Genomic DNA, 21,265 nt, shown 5'->3' with positions numbered 1-21,265 from the left:
TTACATAACCGTAATTATTAAACATTATTTAAGGGTACATTTCATTCTTCGGTGATATAATATTGACGAGAAAAATAATAAATTACAATAGTGATACAACACAAATGATTAGTAAATGTTCTTTAAAATACAACAACATATTCAATGCCAATAAATATGTGAAAATTCAAAAAGGGTTAAATCATTCCCATGCTAGTAAGTACAGTCCGACAAGGATCCCATAAATTCCCACCCAGAATAACTGAAGCGATCGCCAGTAAAGTTACTTTTACGGATGTTAATTTTCATAGTACAAAACTCGATAATAGGCGTTGATGTATTCACTAAAAGTTACGACAAGCTATTAGCTGGTAGCCCTTAAATTTCAACGAAACATCCCTGTCAATATCATTGGGTTGCTACAAGGTCCTAGTCGCACTTTACTCATACATTTTCTGGATAAAAACATTTAGACTACAGGTTTAATTTGTAAGGTTTTTTAAAAAAAATGAGTTCCTATATCAGGAAGTATGTTGTATGCATAGCTGAAAAGCTTTATAGAATCATTAGTTGAATAATATATTTGTAATACTAATATGTATAATTATATCGAAAAGAGGTTTTAAATAACTTACCTCCAGAAGTAAGGCTGCCAGTCATTGGCGTGTCTACTTCATAGTTATATGTTGCTCTAGTTGCGTTCGAACTCGTTGCTTCTAAACTATCTGTGCTGCCTAACATCAGATCAGCTCGTGCGCTGTGAAAATGTCAAATATATAAAACATTTATATGTAATTACTTTTCGCCAGCTTTATGCGAAAGCGATCCCGTATTGCCCCCCTGAAGATATGGAATGTTTACCGCTGGTTTTTTAGTGGGTATATATCTGGTAAGCTAGGGCGCACCAGGCATTCACAACACTGGTGAGTCCCCCATGCCCCCCCAATTCACGTGGGGGAAACGCATACGAGCGTTTTGCCAGCGAAAAATAATTCCGTGCGTTTCACCAATAGTTTTGTTTTATTATCGATAAATAGTTAATTATTGATATATTTATTACACGTTTAGATTTAGTTACCTAAATATACTTTTTAACTCCAAAATTCCAAAACGGCAGAATTTATCAAAATTAAAAATTAAAGATGTCATGTCAATTTAAGTTGCTTCTTTATTATTATGATGTAATACATGCCGCGTTTAATATGAATTTAAGTATAAATATGTATTTGTTATACAAACTCACCGACTGAAACTTCCCGATGAGCTTAATTCTTCGTCTTGACCACTCCAAGAACCGCTAGCTGGATCTGTGAAATGTTTTCCGGAGATAATACTATGAGCCACCGACCTCCCAGAGGAGGGCGATAGCTCACGTACGGCACTGCCTTCTCTTGAGAAATCCAAGTCTTCTGGTTTATCTTCAAACCTCTCAGAAGAAGTAATTATGGTATGCTTAGAAAAGGTTACTACTTCGCTGTCAGATGGATGTCTTTCAATAATTGTCATTAAACTATCCATTTCAGAAGGTTGTGAAGCTAACGAAGAAGACATCTCAGAACTCATTGACATACCACTATCATCATAAGGCTTAGATCTAGCTGGTATATCCACGCCTCCTTCATTATCGAGGCTTGTGATAGTTTCGGAAACCTTTTTTCCATCTACAAACTTTTGTTGAATTACAGTAGTAGTGCGAACAATTTCTATAACACCACCTTCTGTTTTGGTAAATGATTGTTGTTGTTCTTCTTTCTTGGATTTTTCTTCTAAGTCTAAAATTTTCATCATTTCTTCACAATCTCCTGGAATTGACTCCGCTGAGCCATCGCTTGGAGCTGCAGCACAAACGAAAGAGGATGATTTTTTACATTCTTCTACTACTTCTGTTGATTTAGCTTCTGATGTTCCTGGTTCCGGTTCTGGTACAAAAAAGGCACCTCTTTCATCAAATTTTTTTACGGTCACGATTTTCGGTCGGTACTCTTGCATTTTTTGTTCTAAGGCCAGTTGCTGATCGATTATTTTTCTGATAGCCATTGAATCAGCTAAAAGTTTTTGTGATGGGCTACCGTAACTTCCAACCTTTTGAGATGGACTGCCACTTTTTTGTGAGGGGCTACTACTTTTTTGAGACGGACTACCACCTTTGTGCCCAGGACTTCCACTCTTAAATGGAGGACTACTTTCAGAACTACTATCGTAAGAACGCTTTTCTTGTTCTAGGAAACTACTACTAACAACTTTGGGATCCGCTAAAAGTAAAGCTTCCTTTTGTTTTGCTAATAATTCAGCCTTTAAAGCTTCTAGGCAAGCTGTTTCAAGCCCTTCGAATTCCTTAAGGCTTGACACAGATATGTCATCCCCTTGACTTTTACTTAAGATATATCGACGGGGTAGCGATCCATTTAGGGAATCTTGAGAAGATGACGAATGTTGTTGATATTGTTCCATTAAAGCTCTTTCAAGGTTTTCAAATTCTTGTAATGAACTAATTGAAATATCATCATTATCACCCTTTAATCTGAACCTCATACGCGAGGTCATTTCTGATTCTGAAAGGCTTCCGTACGAATTTCTAAAACTACCGTAACTTCCAATTGTTTCTTTTTGCGAACTCAAGCTTCCAATTCGGCTAACATCAAAATCAGTCATTTCTTCCTCTTTAATATCTTCTAACGGAATTCTTTCATAATCATACCTCGGATCACCTTCGAATTGCATTTGTATCCACCGCTTACCCGCCTCAATTTCAGCAAGTTCTTGGGCTTGTAATCGTTTTTGCTCTTGTTCATATTGAAGAATTTCTTCATCTGATAATGATCCAGACCCCGAAGCACTACTAGTACTTTCTTGTTTTTTAGTTGTTTTCGATAAATATTCCTCGACTTCTGTGTCATGCCGTTTTACATATTTTTGGGCTTTAATTTGCAAACTTTTACCTTCTGGATCAGTTTCTTGTGCTTCTTTTGCAACTTCTTCAATAACTACAAAATCATCCATTTCACAAGGCTTATCAACCATTTCAAATTCATCGCTAGTTGGCGACTCTTGTTCTTTCTCAAAAGTATGTAAGGTCTTTTCTTCTGTAGTAATTACTAATTCTGATCGACTGGTCTCAGTCACAAGTTCTGATTTTAATTCTGGAGTTTCTGAAATGTCATACATATCATCGAGAACGTACTCTCGCCCATTATCTGTAGATAGAGAACTTTGGCTGGGTGCTGACAAAGGTGTTTGTGGCGTTGAAAGATGCTCATGAGTTTTTAAGCTCGAGGTGGAACTCTGCTTACTTTCCAAATGATCTTCGGGTGTTCTTAGGCCAGATTTCTCTACTTTCGTTTTAGGAACTGATGAATCGCTTTTTGATTTCAGTATTTCTTCATACTGTTTCGTACCCTTCGGAATTATATCATCTTCAACATCTACAAATTCTCTTTGACTGGGAGGTTTTTCGGTAACAGGGAATGGTACAGTGCTAATTTCCTCAACGACTTTTTTTACACATTCTTCTATTACTTCCTTTGGAGGTACTGAAACTGAACTCGATGGCAAAGATTCTTCCTTTGTAACAACAGTTCTTCTTAAAGGGATATCATCATGCGGTAAATTGTCTGTCTTTGTGGTTATGTGACCAAATTTTTCAATTTCTTCATACTCTGCCGAGCCTATAGGAATGATTTCACTTTCAACGTCAACGAATTCTCGTTTCTTTTCTATTTTTGTTACGGAAAATGGAATAGCCTGTTCACTATGTACAGATACTTTAGTTACAATTTCTTGAATATCTTCCTTATCTAAATCTAGTTGAGACTGAGATGAAGACATATCAAGTTTTGAAATTGACGAAGATAAAATCTCGTCGGTTCTTAGTTGGCTAGATATAGTTGTATCTGATACTTCTTTATCTTTTAAAGAATTATCGTCAAATTCAATACTTTCTGAAGTGCCTTCAAGTGGAAAATGTTCAGGTATCATATCTTTTGGCTGGAATCGCATTTCATGAGACCTTTTCATTTTTCCTAAAAGTTCAACCTTATCAGTTTTATATTCGTCATCGTCGCCAGAAATATCATCGTCACTAGTTGTTTTACTTTTGGATACTTGTTCTTTCTCAGGCTCATGTAAGAATTGTTCAACATATGTACTACTTTCCATCAATTCTTCTTTTAATTCATTAGCTGAAGGCACAAGTGTTTCAGATGCATCTGATATGTCTATGCTTGCAACATGACTGGAGCCATCTGAGTCAAGGCTTTTCATACTGTCTCTGGAAGCAAGTGAACTACCAGCTGTGTAATAATCCTTAGATGTCCTCAATGATTGCGATGAAACATCATGACTTGTAAGTGCTGTTTCATAGTCCGTACCACTTTGAGCCGTCATCATCACATCAACATCAGATGACAAAGGTCTACTTTCAGAGTGTTCAAAACTATGGTAGTGACTCTCCCCAGAACTAGACCAACCTTCAATTTCTGATGCAGATCGTCTTTCGACAACACCTAATTGTGTCTTCATATGCTTTTGGGTCCGAAGTTTAACTTCGGGACTTCCTTTAGATGAACCATTTCTGTCCGACAAAACTAAGTCACTTTCTGTTTCTAATATTGAATGAGGGCCACTATCTGATCTAATTGAAATGTCTCCTTCAAGGGGTGGACTGTACTCTTTATGATGAACTGTTTCTTTGTCATCATCGGAAAACGTTTCTTCTTCTTGCGAACTTATCTTTTGTGAAACGCTGTCAGATTTTTGGCTATCTATAAATTTTTCTTCGTAAGTTGGTAAGTTAGTCTTATCAGTTTGATCGTCAGCATGTTGAGGTTCTTCTTTAATGACTTCGGGTCTATCTGGACTAATTAATATTTTAAATTGGAATTCAGACGGTGATTGCTTGTATTTAATACTACCATCACTTTTTTCACTAATTATTTCACCTTGTGCTGCTTCTAGAGACTGCTTAACTTCATCTATAGTTTTCTCTAAAACTGATAAGTCAGCAAGAGGCTGAGCAGATATTAATGAATCCAAGGCTACCCTTTCAGACTCAAGTTTCATTCCATGAAACTCGGCAGAGGAGAAATCAGTATCATAACCACTACTACATATATCTTCGGTACTTTTTTCTTTAACTAGCTTTTTTTCTTCTCTTTTGGCTTCCGTTCCTGTATGAAAAGCTGAGTCTGCTTCGGTAGAAAATTCCGATGCATGTAATGTTTCGGCACTGACAGTTGAATCCATTGACTTTTGTAAAACTTCACCCTCATGGGACTCTAAAGATTTAATCATACATTCAGTGTCAATACTTTCACCTGATTTTATCATAGCTTCTTTGGACGCTGTACTCATATCATCCGAAGTTTCCATAGTAATAGGCGAAATATCACTTTCTTTTGGTAATTTAGTACTTTTTTCTAGTTTTATATCTAGGTCTTTAGATTCTAATTGTAGCCCAGTACTTTCCTTTGGCATACTTGAAGATATTATAGATGAGTCAGAAAGTTTTGCTTGTGATAAATCGTCAACTATACTGACACCTTCCTTGCAAACTGAAACTTCTAATATTAAATCTTCCGTTTGATGAGATAATTTTATGGGTGACTTCATGATTTTCTCTTTCTTAGGGGTGTCACCAATTTTGTCATCATGTGGCAATTCCGGTACAATTTCAGATTCTGAATGAGTATCTTGACTACCAGTACGGCTAAATGAACTTTTAACTGGTGATGTCGAAATTTTTATTTCTTTTATAAAATCCACTTCATAAACTTCATCGTCCTTTTTGAAAGACTTAGATTTACTTTTCGGGCTTGTTTCAGATGAATCTCGTCTATCAGTAGCCTCACTTTTGAAGCTTGGTATATGAGAAGCATCCGAACTAAGATCATCGTGTTCCTTACTTTCAATTACAGATTCTTCTTTGTGGTGCTCTGTTTTAGAACTTATTATTTGACCTTTTTCAGATACTTCAACGCTTGAAAGTGTTTCATCTTTTTCTACTATTTTTAAACTAGATTCCAAAAATGCTATTCTTGACTTGGCATCATCGTCTTCTTTAATATCTTCTAACTCTTCTGGTTCCGTAAAATATTCCTTTCCCCATTGTTCGTGGCATAAATCTCTCTCTGATATTTTAACTTCATGTTTTTTCTTAACAGTTTCATCTTTTATAGCAGTCATCCTCTCTTCTGATTTTGTTTGCCTTCCAGTGTAGAGCCCTTGCTCGGTAAATTCTCTTTCTACCTTTACAATATCTGTATCATCAGTGCTTTTAGAAACAGTTTTTGTTTCTACGTCAGATCGTTTTGCCGTTGCTTCATGAGCCTTCTCCATTTTTTTTTGCGAAGTTTCAGTTTGCTCTCCCTCTTTTTTTACAATCATCTTTTCCTTAATTGCGTGCTCTTGCCCTCGTAATTCATGACTCGTTTCCGTTTTTATAATGAGAGAATCGTCATCTGATGACGAAACTTGTTTTGTTTCCGAAAAATACTCTTGGCCTGATATTTTCCTTGTTTCAGTCTCTTTATGTGAAAGTACTGTGCTGTATTCACTTGTAGTTCCAAATTTAGCGATCATATCTGACATAACTGCATCAGGGTTTATATTTGTAAATTTTAATTGTGAACCTTCAACAGTTTTATGTACTGAAGATGATGATGTTGAAGTTTCTATTCTAGATTCAGAATAAAATGTATCTGAAGATGTAGATTTGTGCATGTCTTCTTGCATTTCTTTTTTAATTTGATCGATTACGTCCAGACTTTTTACAATTGTTCGGTCAACAAGTTCTATAGCCCCAGTGGTTATCGTTGGTTTGTCAACATTCACAAATGACAAGTTATCAGCTAGATGTTTAGTTGGTGATTTAGGTCTAGCTGCTTCACTTAAAGTTTTTGATGCTTCAGTTAGCAGTTCTGAAAAAAAGAAGATGTAAAAAGATTATTACTTCATGGTGATATACTCTGTATTTTGTAATATATTTACATTACAAAACATAGTTATAGTTATAAAATTTTTAAATACAACTATTATATTGATTTCACTTAGCATTTTTATTGCAATACATTTTTTTTAAATTATATTTGTGAGTGATAACAAAGCGATTAACAACAATGAGTCGACTGTAATTATATAAACGATGAAAGCATATAATTATTTCGTATGATCAACTATTATCAAATGATGGAAAATAAATTGTGAAACGTATATTGTGAGAGAAGAAAGCTTATGTGATGGCAAAATGTAAAAGAAAAAATAAGAGAAAAGATCTTTGAATCAAAGCGAAACGTTACTCAAAGGTGAACATTGATGTGAAGTGGAAATAAAAATCATTTGCTAATCAATAACAGGTAAACAAATTAATCTTATTAGGAAGTTTAAAAAGCGACATCAATGAAATATTTTTTTCGAACTGTGTCCACTTACCTAAGCAATGTGAGGACTCCGCAAGAAACAAAGTAAAGTTTACTGTGCGACAAATATTGGCATAACGTTTGTGACTATTGCAAATTAATTTTAATGTTTGATTTCAGTGATATCTTCATATTTATGTTATCAACTTTTGTTATGGTGTGTTTATACGAGTATACGTTTATTCTACCTTTCTAATCTAAGTGCTTATTAAAATAATATCTTTATTACCGGCAGTGAAACACTTTATATTGATTAAGAAATAAATTACATGCAACAGTCGGCACAAACAAAAATGTGGCAAAAGAAGGTTATATCTACTAAATTATGAGTAAGGTTTCGCTATGACTCTACTTTGCCACTACCTAATGCATTAAACAAATATATTTTTTTAAATATTATTAAATAATATGGGCAACAAAATTTCAATAATTTGGGATTCATTGTCTAATGGTCTTGAATTTAAAAGTATTTATATTTAACTACATAATATATTTTCCTTGTTCATATCATCATTAGCTAAAATTAGCCACTTCTAAAGGTACAATGAAAGTGTAGTTTGACAACTGATTTGAAATAATACTAACCACTTTGATGAGCCTCTGTTTCACTAATTAAACTATCTCCAGCCGATGAAGCTCTCGGAGATTGTCTACTCGCATCAAGGAATGATGATTCAGAACCTAAATATTACTAACGATTAGTGTATACTCTACAAGCTGATTACTGTCATGAATGTCTATTGCGCGTTCTTAGTGCAATCGCATTTTATATGATCAGGAATCTTAAAAAAATCAGAAAGGAAAATATTTTTAATTTTCTCTTTATTTACTGTGTTGGTAGGTTACCGTGACATCAAGGTAAAAAAAAAATGTTGGGGAAAAAGGCTTAAAAAATTATACTGTTATTAAAATTGTATTAGCTTATTTTCTTATTTTCATTTCTGAGTTAAGTGTAATGTAATGAAGGTTCGAGATATTGAAAATATACTTCGTTTAAAATTGGAAAATTGATACCTTTAGGCTGTAAAACAGATTGTTTTTCCGCTACGCCTTCATCATGTTTTGTTCTTTCTTTCATTATTAAATCCACCGGTGAGGGTGGTGGTGTTTTCGAGAATTTCGAAGAAAGATCTAAAAGAAAGAAATAGCTATAATAATTTCGTATATGCTAAGCTAGAGTATTATAATATCCAAACATTACAAAAAAAAAAACGTTATGAATTCCTTTTTTTGTATTTATATGTATATAATGTATAGACATATTCTATGGTAATCTTACCATGGGTTACATGACTAGAATCGATTCTTATGAGGGCACCTTGAGATGAAATATCTTCTAGTAAATTGGAACATCGTCTATTTAATTCGGACATATCCGGGGTTTCAATTTCATCATCCTTTCCACTTTTTTCTGTTTCATCACGGGTATCTTCTTTTTGTTTTTCATCTTCAAATGTTATTTTTTTAATTCCAATTTCAGAATCGTCTATCTTTACTTTCATATCTTTTTTTTCTTCAATTTTAACGCTAGTATCTGATATATCTAACAATTTTGTCTTGTCTAACGACTTATCATCTTGTTCACTAAATACTTTACTTTCTGTCATGACTGAGGTCTCCTGTGAGGAACTCGACGATATATGAATAATCCTTGAAATCGATCTTTCTTCTTCTATAAATTCTTTGCTTTTTGTTATACCATCCGAGGCATCTGATGCTAATGTTTTAGAAACGTCAAATGATGAGTGTTCTTCGGAAAAGGTTTTTTCATCAATTGATCTAGAATTTTCCTTGACACTGTCTATAGATGTTTTTGAGTAGTCTTTACTTAAATCGACAGTCGAATCTTTAGATAATTCGTTAGTGGCAAAATCACGAGAAGTGTCTTTGCTATCTATAGAAGACTTTGAATAATCTTTCGTTAAATCAATAGATTTTTTTGATAAATCTGGAGTGGCACGATCTTCCATTTGATCTTCAATCCTAGTTTCTTCTTTTGTGTCTATTGAAGTTTTAGATGGATCTTTCATTAAATCTGCTCCACTAATTTTAGATAAATCTGCTGATGTTCCATCTTCAACTACTGATTTTTGTTCATCATCGGAAGATTTAGTTAATGTGGAAATAACAGTTGTTACCGATGACTCAGTTGTTGATTTTGAAACTAAATCAGAGCGTAAAATACTGTCTTCAAAATGAGTCCTTTTAGGGAATGTATCACTAAATTTTTCTTCAATTAAATCTTGCGTACCTGAACTTGTACCTGATACATCATGGAAATCTTTATGTTTTATATCAGGAGTAGCAAAAGATTCTTCAGTATATTTTCCACCATCTTCAAAATACTCCGCCTAAATTATCAAAGAATTTATGAGTAAATTAAAATTTTGTCATTGTGAATGTATTAATATTTAGAAAAACGCTCTTACCTCTTTTTCTGGAAAATCATCAGCATCATCAAGAGAATCAGTACGAATTTTTTTTATGTCAAAACTAGAAGTTGGAACCTTTCCATCGATTTCTGAAGATGGTTCAATAATTTCCAAAACTTTAGCCTTATCCATATCTGAATGTAAAAAGACTTTAGATTAATTTACGTTAAATTTATAAAATATACGTTACAAAAATTGAAAATATATATTTTTTTCAAATAAGGATTACTTTTATTCTTAATTACAAACAAAATACGTTGCTGGTAATTTGTAAAAAAATATTCGAGGGTACGTTACATTTTCATTCAAATACGAAGAATGAGTCACAATAGTTTTCGAAAAAAAGATTAGCATTATATGTGTAAGAAAGAATTGAGACAGAGTTCGTGATAATGATGTATGTAAACCAGATTAAGCGCAATTTTGTATCCAAATAAGGGCGTTGTCTGGGCAAGCTTTTGCCATTCGTAACAGTAAATGTTCAGGTTCCAACGGAAAGTGAGATCAAGTGGAGTCCAATCAAGGTCGGCGGAGATAAGACAGTGGAGAGAGCGAGTTAAGGTTCTGGCCCAACAAGCCCTGGCTCAAAGATGGCAGGAGGATCAAAGTTCCCCATTCAATAAGCCTGGCGAGAAAGGTGGCAAATTGCACACATCTACTTAATGTATATTTAATTTTGAAACTATTAATAACAATTAAATATATATTATTGTATTTCAAATACAAAACTTTGCAGTTTGAACTTATAAATCAAAAACTTAGTGCTGTAACTAAAGTAAATGATAAGTAAACATTTTAATATTATCACGCGTCCTTGCGTCCGAGGCGTATCAATTACTTATTTTATTATTAAACTAGCAATGTAAACCCTCGAACAAAAAATATTTTATAATAATATTATAAATCAAACATACCTGACTCTGAATCTGTATATATCTGTTCCTCTACTTCATCGGGTGAACTTTGAACAGAAAAAGTTCTTGCGTGTTTTTTTTTTGGCATGATTAATATTTCCCCACTGTCTCTTGAAAGTGATTTTATTAAACCAGGCCTTTCCTTGGATACTTTTGTGTCTTCCAAAATAACTTCTTTCTTAGTATCAGTAACATCAGGTTTGATATCTTTTGATTCATCTAAAAATCCTTCAACCGTATGAACAGCTTCTTCTATAATAGAATCCACTGAAACCTCTTCTTGTAGCTTTAATTTTTCTTCTCTTTCGTCATCAACTTCTTCAGATATATCCAAGTCTTCTGAAGCTTGTTTAATAATTATTTCTATATTATCAGCCATTTGCTTCATTGTCGAGTCAGATTTCTTCATTTCAATTGTTGTATCATTTTTATGAGAACTGGTAATGACTTCAACATCTAACCTATCTTCTTCTATTTCCGATTCAGCTATTCTTTCAAGTGAAACTGCTGGACTAATGCAAGAATGTCTACGTTCTTCTTTTTGGGGTACTTTAGCATCGTAGGATCTTTTTTCTGTCTCAAGTATTTCCTTGCTAATCGTTTTTATATCCTTTTCTAATACAGGACTTCTAGTAGTTGCTACCGTGGTGCCTTTTTGTATGATATCTTCGATGACTGGTTTTACTTGTTCTTTAGTTATTTCTTGAGTTTCTTTTAAATTAAGGTCCCTCGATTTGGATATCTCAATTTCAGATGATATTTTGGTCGATTCACTAACAGTGGTAATCTGAGGCTGTTCGATGTCAGATTTTTTGGCTAATGTTTCTTTGTCAGACGACAACGATGTTTCAGTTAAATTTTTGTCGAAAGTGACATCATGCTTTTTTACTTTAGATTGAGATTCAGCTGCATGAGCTAATAATTCATCCATTACAAGCTTATGTGTTGTATCTAATGTCACTGTCCCTTTCTTATCCTTTTTTATCGCTGGTTCTGAAAATTTGTTCTCAAATATCTTTTCATCAATTATTGCAGTTGTAGATTTTTCAATAGAACTAATGTGGCTTTCTTTAGACTTAATTGATTCTGAAACTTTAGTTGTAATAGTTTCTTCTCCAGATGGATGTTTAGTAATTTCAGTAACAGTAATTCTAACTTTTACGTCTCCTTCTGGAGTTTCAGATGTGTCAGTAACTGTTGTTGTTAAAATTTCTTCTCCTTTTGGTCCTGTTTCCGTTTTTGTTTCTGTAGACGAAGTTTTACCTTTATCATCACTGAGATCATTAGATTTATGCAACATATTACTTATTGTGTCTTCTAAGACAGACTCACCAACTTCAGGTGTGGACGTAGTATATGTTTCTTCTTTAAATGACATAGTACGTTCTGATGTTTTTTTTGATATAGTTATATTTCCGGAAGGATATTTGGTAGTTTCTTTAACAGTCGTTTTTATAACTTGTTCATCTGTTGGTAATTTGTAAGTTTCAGTTTCAGTCTCAATTGTTATTTCTTCTCCTTCGGGCCCGATATTAGTCTCAATTTTTATAGAAGTTTCCTTATCTTCCGGTAAACTTGTTTCTGCTGTTTTAGTTAAATCTGAAATAACCTCATCTTTATCATTAGATTTAATAGACTGTGATACTTTAGTTGATGTTTTTACTTCCCCCGAAGAGTACGTTATCGTCTCTGTTATTGTTATTCTGGTAATTTCATCACCTTTTTCATTTTTAATTTTTTCCGTAACAGTAGTTGTTGATATTTCCTCTCCTAATTCACCAGTTTTTGTTTCGGTGTTGGTAGTCACAACTTTTTCTCCTTCATCTGTAAACTTTGCTTCAATATCACTTATGTCTGTTTTTGTTTCAAACTGTTCAGGTTTTCGCATACTATTATCGAAAGATTTTAAAATTTGATGTTCCTGTTCTTTTATATATTCTGAAACTTTTGTAGAAATGGTTTCTCTGCCAGAAGGATATTCTGTAGTCTCAGTTACGGTTGTTCTTACAATTTCTTCTCCTGTTTGCCCATAAATATTCTCATTCACAGTTGTAATTGTTATGCTCTCACCGGAATCGCCTGTCTTATATTCTGTGGTGGATGATATTGTTTCTTCTTCACCTGATTTACCTAATAAGGTGACATTATCTTTGTTGTGAGTCTCTGTGGTCTCTGTAGTTGTCGGTTGAGATGATTTAATCAAATTTACAGTACTCGTTATTATTTCTTCTTGTTGTATATCATCCATTTTTCGTTTTTCTATTTTTGAAATACTCGTTTTAAATGAATCATCTGTAATTTTTTCAGATTCAGTGGAAACTACTTTGGACGCAGACTCTCGTTTTATTTGTTCTTCGCGCTCCCTTTCCAAGAAATTACTGGTTACATGTTTGTCCGGCAAGGAACTGTAAAAAAATTGGTTATTATATAATAATTGAAATTCCGAACTAAATGTTTATTTGTCAATTGTCATTTTTAAGTAAATATGCATATATCAATATCATATCGTATATCGATATCATACCTGATTTCGGCGATATGTGGTAGTTTATGGACATAATCAGCAACATGGTCTTCCGGAAAACCTTCCACATCATCCAATGAATCTCCATGAGTTAACTTTGCTAGTTTTGAAGGTTCACTTACTTTATCTGCGAATTCAAAATATATAAAATACACAAATATATAATAATATGTAAAAAAACATCAATTTACTATTAACTCATGTTACCTGGCGATTTTGCTTTACCCTCAATTTCTTGTTTGTCTTGTAACTTTTCTTTTTTTATATCTACGTGAGTACCTTGTGTTCCAATATCATCTTCAGATTCTTCAAAAGTATAATCTCTGGATTCAGTAAGACTATGGGCATCGGAAAGGCGTTTTTCATCTAGTCGCAACTCGCTAACAGAACCCACTGATGTTACCGATTGGCGTTTATCTGCCTCAACTTGAACAAAAAAACAAAAACGAATTAATAGTTTTTATTTTTTATTTTACAGTAAACTTACTAAAGTACAGCAGTAACTTGTGTACCTTTATATAACGAATCTCCTTTCGTTGGTATGTCTCGGTCCAATTCTTTAGTAATTTCTGTTAACGTTTTGGTTATATCTTTGATTTTTTCCTTTTCTAATCCTAAATCTTCTTTAATTTGATCTTCTTCGGAGGAAGTCTTCTTATCTGTGACTGCATCTTCAGAACTTATCCTATCCGAAATACCTTCAGATGATTTTCGATCAGATATTTCGATTTCTCTACTACTTTCAGAAGAAATTTTGTCTGATTGTTCATCTTTTTCAAATGACTTATCTATTTCTTCAGCTTCAGTAACAATCATTTGGAATTCTTGCTTAGTTGATGGAATTTTAATATCTGGTAAATCACTTATTTTCGTGATTGAAATAGACTCAGTTCGGGAATGCCGTTTTGGTATAACTTTTTTGAATACTACTTCTGGTTCATCAGCTTGTGTTGATGTCGAATCAGTGTCTTGCTTTTGTGATTCTAAAATCTGTGAATCTATCTTGATTGAAGTAAAACCAATGCTTTCTTCAAACTTTTCATCACCAAAGCCGCTGCCGGAATCAGCAGTTCCCTCATATTCTGCCCTCTCGTCAAAATCAGAAGATGATATTTTAGCTTTCATATCAGATTGGTCTGATTTCAACGAGTCTGCTTCTGAATGACGCCTAGAGTCCGTGTGGTCAGAATCCTCTAATGAATCTGAATAAATACGCTTTGAAAAGAAACACTCTTGCACCGAATCATCCTCAGGGACAGTTTCTATAAATTGACGAGCTTTAGCGCTTATAACTGGAGATTCCTTAGCGGATGTCTAAAATAAAGAATATATATTTTACGTGAATATTATTTTATATTTAAGCTGAAAATTTAATTTTCTTAATTTTCTATGCTACCTTTTCAGATTCTTTTGCTGTATGAAGAGTTAAAAGCGCCTGGGCACTATGTTCGCTTTCAAATTTTAAAAATTGAAGAGTGTCAAACCGACTTGTGTCAGTTACAGTTATAATTTTTTCATCCGTTTCAGAGATTTTTACTTCATCGACAGGCTTATCCAAAACTGGCCTATGTGCAGGACTGAATCCAATTTGATCTTCTAAGTCGGAGAATTGGGACGCTTCATCTAATGAATCGCTTCTATGCTTAGAATCTTTTGAATATATCTGTAAAAATATTTGTCAACAAAATAATTAATTATGAAAGTCGGAAAAAACACATTATTAAAGTTAAAAATATTCGATCATAAGGTAAATAAGAGCTATTATTATAAAAGCACAGAACTAGGAGTTTTGCATCTTGCATTGTAATTTAAATTACTTGGTTACTAAGCAAGATTTATAATAAGCATATTGGATTAAAAATCATTCCTTGTAATAGTTTAACGGATTATTGCAGTATAATAAAAATAAAATAATTAACAAAGATCGCTTGAGTTAAAACCAATTATAAAATAAAATTATTTGTTAAGCTTTTACATACATATAATAAATTATTAACAAACTTTGAGTTTCTATGAAGCGAGGAGTAATCATTAATTTTTTTCTTTATTTATATTTTTCAAATATAAAATTGAAATAATATTGTATGAGGGAGTAGAAAGATATTATTATACCTTAGATTCAGTTTGAGATACAAAGCTTACATCCCTTTCTGTGCTTTGTTGTAAGTCAGCTAATGAATCGGTTTTATCAATACCAGAAGGCAACGGGGATTCTTGGGAAATTTTCCTGCCAAGAGCATCTTGTACATCTGAACCTATTGAATCAGTTTTAGTATGTTTGCTAATGTCAGATTTTGTGCTAGCTATTGACTGTTGAGTTTCAACCTGAAATTGATTTACGGTTTGATGTGTTACTTCTTTTCAAATATTATTAAAGGTTAAAATTTAACTTAATTGAATAAAACAATATACCATATCTTTCAATTTATCATCAGGAACATCTTTTTCTTCTAATGTTTCTGTAGTTTCTTCCTCACTTACTTTTATTTTTACTTCATCAGCTTGTCTTTCAATTTTATGCTCTACAGTACTAACTACTAAATTATCTTGCTTAACAATTTCGTCTTCAACCTTTTTTTCTTCATCGTCTTCTTTTAGTTTTAAGTTAAATGTATCTGTAACATCAATTTTTCTTTCAAAAGAATGTTTGGTCATTTCAAATTTGTGTTTTTTGTCTTTCTCAATTTTTATTGTCGTCTGTGATTCTGTTTCAGTTTCTGAATCTGTTGATTTTTTCAAAAACTCACTATCCTCTTCAGATGAAACCTGTACCAAAGTTGAGTCAGTTCTCATCGTTTTTGGGAACTGTTTCGGCTTTTCATCGTGTTTAATTTTTGAATCGAAGTGTTGTATCGTCTCTTTTACTGACTTGACAGTTTGAATTTGCTTCTCAGTCTCAATCAAAACTTGTTGACTCTCACTCGTAATTTGCTTAGACTGATCTCGCACAAATGCTTGTGTATATTCCAACCCCTGGTCCTGTTCTTGTGTATGCCTTTTCAAAGCTTCTTTTGTGAGTTTGACTTGTTTAGGTGTTTCGATAGGTTCTTTCGATATTTTGGTTTCAAATGCATTTATTTTGTCTTTAAGAGTTGCTTCGGCAATATCCTTTTCTTCATCGGTTACTAATTCGGGTGACTTATCACCATCGTCTAATTTTTCTTCAACTCTTGCACTATCAATTTCTTTTTGTGAGATAGGTTCCTTAGTGAATGTGTCTGTTTTAATTTCAGTAGTTTGTTTTATAGTTGTCGTTTGATGGGTTTCTACTGTTGTTGACTTCTTAGGAGTAATTGTGACATTAGAGAAATCACCAGATGGAAATCTCATCGATTCGTTTCGCATGTGTCGTTGTAGGTGCTTTGGTGTTGGTTTACCAGGGGAAGATGGATCGAATTTTCTAAATTGTTCTATTGGTCTTTCTTGTTTTATTTCTTCTTTTCTTTCAGTAACCTGTTGCTCCCTTCGTATATCTTTAGCATCTTCAACGTCAACGGCATCTGGTGAAGTTTTTAAGCGAATTTGTTCTATTTTTGACTCTGCTTTAACCTAAAATATATTAATGATAAATAAGAAGGGTATTTAGAAAAAAAATTAAAAAATATTTTCATACATGGCAGAATTGTTGTACCTGTTGTTCAATATCTTGAAATTTCTTTATGTCAGGCTTTATTTGAGTCTTTATCTCTATTATCTCTTCACGTAACTCTTTTTTCTGTTTCGATGAAGGAATTTTACTGCAACTGAGTTTCTTAGTAATTTGCTCCTTCCTTTCAGCTACGCTGCGTTTTACGTCTATGATTTCCACCAAACATATATTATTGATAAGTCAAGCAAAATAATATATATTATTTGACCTATAATATTAAATACGCACCCTCATCTTCTTCACTTTCTTCACTCGGTGTAGGAGTTCTATCCATTTCGCTTTTTTCTAACACTGATTTTTCTTCTGGAGAATATTTGGCTTCGTCTTGGTCTAGGTCTTCTGTACGCGTACGTTCTTCAAATTCATTATCATCATAAATATTCTCTTTGAGCTTATTGTCCTCTTCAGCTAAAGATATCATGAAATTATATAATTTTAATATTTTTATCTATTTTATTTATCTTCATGTTTTTATGGAATCTATTTACATCGCGCTGATTTCAATGGATTGTTATAATTATACATGCACAAATTAATAAATATTCTACTTTTACCTTTGTACGCTTCGATCTCCTCTGATTCTTGTCTCTCTTGGTATATATTTCTTTGAATACGCCTTTCATTTGTCATTTCCGATTGTGGAGCAATAATATCGTCCCTTCCGATACGACATAGTGCAAGTTCCAATGAATTATCTAAAATATATGTGATATTGTTTTCAAAATTAAAATCAATACCATTTCACCAAAAAAATTAAGCCTTAATTTTATTACAATTAAAAATAATTACAAATATAAGTGTATGTTTTAGTTTAACTTATGAAATAAAAACAAAATAACAAAATACCTTGTGCCTTAGTTCCAGATTGAGTCTTCCAAAGTTTTAACATCAACTGAGCTTGCTCAGCTGCAGTTATTCGCTTCGCTTGTATCTGGTTTACAGTTGCGACACTCACTCCTAATTCATAAGCCAAAGCCACCCAATCTTTACCGAGTAAAATACAAATATCTTCCAATCTAAAACCACAATATTATCAAATTTATGTAATATCAAGATTATTAGGTAATATTAAAATTTTATTTTGCATGTCTGTTGTCACAGACAAGCACTAGAATAGAATAACACAGCTTAATTGTGTTCTACTCATTCAGGACTTACTTCAGTCTAGAATTCCGAGCCGATGAGTAAAATCGGGTTAATCCTATTACAGTATCGACCAATCTTATTACGAGTAACCTTGCCTTTACATTTATTTTTAACCTTGCGCAGTGGATACACTTACATACCATCTGTTTATTTACTTACTGTCCTATATTTACTGGTAGGTCTTCAATATGTCATTGAATATTGCAAAGAACATTTTCTTATTAAAAGAAAATTTGCCCTCAAATCAATTAATGTATTTTACCTTGGATCACTAAGCCGTTGTCGCCAAATTAATTCCTGTTCTTCGGTTCGTCGCGGCACCATATCCGCTGGTATTGGAGATGTTCTTTCTACCAATAAATCGTCTGGTACCATTATATTTAGTACGGCAATCTTAAAAACGAAAACAATAGATGAGAATAGTAAGAATATTTCAGTCAATAGTTCACAATATGTTGTAGATAAATATTTACCGGTGTGGGTGAAGGTTCACCCTTGGGAACTTTAGGATCTCTCATGAATTGGCATCGGCACATCGGCTCTAAGTCTTGAGTTTTTATCATCACTGGGAAAGCAACTCTGTTCTCGCGGAAAGCTCGGAAAGGTATCGATAACTGTTCGCCAGATTTGGCCACTGGTACTAGATTTCCACCAAACTCTAGATAAACAGGTTTTCCCTCATGGACCTATATAGATTAATAACAATACAGTTGATTGGGAAAAAAACAATTAATATATATATTAATAATATATATATTCGTAAAACATAAATAAATACCAAAATTAACTTTAGTTTTCTTGCAAAATTTAGTTCAACATAATCTTAAAAATTACCAGTCTGTCATCTCTACTGAATCTCACCTCGACATCACGACTCTTAGCTACTTGTATGAACCGTTCGATCCTTTCCAAGGCCTTATCTTCTTTGTCATCAGTCACACAGAACATACGTAATTGAGCTTGACACTCATCAGTACGCTTTGCGTAAACCACAATACGTGCCATAAATGGCACATGGATAGCTTCCCTACAAAAAGTATAGAACAACGATATAATTTCCTTCCTTTAATATATATCTTACAAAACTAGGTTATTACAATAAATGTTTTTGAAATCTGAGGTAAAAAGATATCTAATACAATATAATTAAACCTTATTCGGTTTTTTAGTACGTACGACTCTGCTGAATATTTATACCTGTATAATTCTGTAGCCATTTTTGTTGCGTCCTCCACATGTCGACAATCGATGAGCCAGTAGCGAGCCGAAACAGTTGTAGTGAACGAAACACAATCGTTGACAAAAGTCAACGGAGTATTTTCCGTAACGTCTTCCCAGTGAGCTCGATTAGTTCCTCCTGTTCAAAAGACATGATGAATGAAATAGTTGAAAGGGAAGCATTTATTATAAATCATTACATTTTCGATATCAAGCTACGAAGGCAGTAGCTGTTACAACGCCATTTTCAGCTGCCATATAAATTTTTACTTAATCCACTTAGTATTGCATGCAATAAGCATTTAAAACTAGATATATTTTTTACGTTACATCGCTCCATTTTTACATTTCTACTAACTAATATAAACATGTTAGGAAAATGTACTGAAAGAAAACAAAAATGTAATAAAAATATATTTTCAATTGAATTACTTGTACAGTTTTATTTGTTAGCAATGTAACAAGGTAACTTGGATAAGAAAGGTTAATAAACAATAAAAAAACAAAACAAAATGGTTCCAAAACGGCCTATAGCAAACACACACCAAGCAGGACAACATACTATAGGAAATAATAAATATAACCTACCGTGTTGGACTTAATTTAATGAAAAAGTGATTTAAAATGTGACACTCTTTATAAAATTTATTAATTACTTAAGCATAGTGCTGTATTTAAAAAACAATGATACAATGTTCAATTGATTGACGAATTCTACAAATTTTGGTCTGATTTTGCGAAAAACAGATCTCTCGAAGGACAATCACTGAAAATAACGGAAAAATTAAATAAAAAGAATATCCTGAAGAGTGAGGTGAAAAATAAACGTGACAAAAACAATAGAATAGATGAAAAAGTAAATGAAACTGATAGGCCGTTTTGGAAAATAATTTGATCAGTTGAAGCAAATAAATATAACATTGGGAACACTGACGCGGTTGTATGAAATGTGGGATGGTGTACGGTTCCGGGATGGAATGATTCTTATCATACTTATTGATAAAACCGTTTCATTTGTGCTGACTTCTCAAAATGTGCCGTGTACGAAATTACTATTAAACCTGAACAATAAATTCCACTATACTGTTATTCGGTGATATTTTATATATTAACAACAGTGCATATTGTCGTTATCCCAAGATTCATTGTATATGATACATTGTAAGTGATATAAGAAAGCAAAAACTTCCAGCCCGTGCAAAGAGGTAGAATGTATGTAAAGCCAAGAAATGGAAAAGCATTCAAAGTGACAAAGGGAAAATTAAAATTAATATCAACGTCTATACGCTATATCTAACATATCATTGTATAGACGATGACATCGTGATTAATGGATGATAGAAAGTCAAAAAATTCAAAGGACAAATTATAATAACGTAACGTGAAAATTAACCGACGTATTTTATTTTTATTGTTATTTGTAAAGTCTAGTTATTTTTTTACCTTCGAGAGATCTTTTGCGAAATACCCCTGTTGATGCGCGTTGATAAGACGGGCAGCGTTTTATTTAACGCCGTACACGGTGAGCGTGCAACACACACAAACACACGAGAACAAAGACAATGTAGACACGCACAAAACGCACACATAGGGACATGTCCCTTTAGCTGCTCTGTGTATTTGCTATAAGCGCCATTTGATAATGATATATGTATTAAACTAATGTAACCCTGCCTAATATGAATGTTACTTTTGTTATATATTTGTAGAGTTAAATAGAAAAATAAAGCTATTAACTAAATAGATTCTTCGATCAACATGCTTATCCCTTTGTCTAGAATTTTGGGATAATATTTTTATCTAATAAAATATTAATTATCATACTACGTCTTGTACTTGAATCATTGATGCGAAAGAAGAGCTATGATTAATTAACTAACCAACTGTTCTATGACTTTGAAGTTATTAAAACTATGGAAGTTTACGTAATGTTATGTACTATCTACTGATCTCATGTAAATTTAACTAGCCAGTTTACATATAACGTATTT

At 33.0% G+C, this 21,265-nt stretch overlaps 1 protein-coding gene across 4 annotated transcripts in view; it reads right to left on the bottom strand.

The window, feature by feature from the left end:
• Positions 1-21,265, bottom strand: part of LOC125073712 (ankyrin-2-like) — a 69,563-nt gene that overhangs the window by 3,182 nt on the left and 45,116 nt on the right. For 3 of the 4 annotated variants that reach the window (XM_047684692.1, XM_047684693.1, XM_047684695.1), the window contains exons 28-48: positions 19,254-19,413; positions 18,918-19,083; positions 18,530-18,742; positions 18,319-18,449; positions 17,757-17,926; positions 17,465-17,605; positions 17,139-17,318; positions 16,893-17,056; positions 15,674-16,810; positions 15,374-15,586; positions 14,658-14,924; positions 13,774-14,575; positions 13,469-13,687; positions 13,262-13,388; positions 10,738-13,142; positions 9,821-9,957; positions 8,671-9,742; positions 8,406-8,522; positions 7,977-8,072; positions 1,223-6,893; positions 615-736 (exon numbers count right to left, since the gene is read on the bottom strand). In XM_047684692.1, coding sequence (XP_047540648.1) covers positions 615-736; positions 1,223-6,893; positions 7,977-8,072; positions 8,406-8,522; positions 8,671-9,742; positions 9,821-9,957; positions 10,738-13,142; positions 13,262-13,388; positions 13,469-13,687; positions 13,774-14,575; positions 14,658-14,924; positions 15,374-15,586; positions 15,674-16,810; positions 16,893-17,056; positions 17,139-17,318; positions 17,465-17,605; positions 17,757-17,926; positions 18,319-18,449; positions 18,530-18,742; positions 18,918-19,083; positions 19,254-19,413 — 13,710 coding nt within the window. The remainder of the gene's footprint in view (positions 1-614; positions 737-1,222; positions 6,894-7,976; positions 8,073-8,405; positions 8,523-8,670; positions 9,743-9,820; positions 9,958-10,737; positions 13,143-13,261; positions 13,389-13,468; positions 13,688-13,773; positions 14,576-14,657; positions 14,925-15,373; positions 15,587-15,673; positions 16,811-16,892; positions 17,057-17,138; positions 17,319-17,464; positions 17,606-17,756; positions 17,927-18,318; positions 18,450-18,529; positions 18,743-18,917; positions 19,084-19,253; positions 19,414-21,265) is intronic. The other variant, XM_047684696.1, reaches the window with a different exon arrangement.

Source organism: Vanessa atalanta, chromosome 25 (assembly GCF_905147765.1).
Source record: "Vanessa atalanta chromosome 25, ilVanAtal1.2, whole genome shotgun sequence".
Classification (NCBI taxonomy): Eukaryota; Metazoa; Arthropoda; class Insecta; order Lepidoptera; family Nymphalidae; genus Vanessa; species Vanessa atalanta.
The sequence above is the reverse complement of the archived record's forward strand: the minus strand, read 5'-3'. Positions and strand labels throughout refer to the sequence as shown.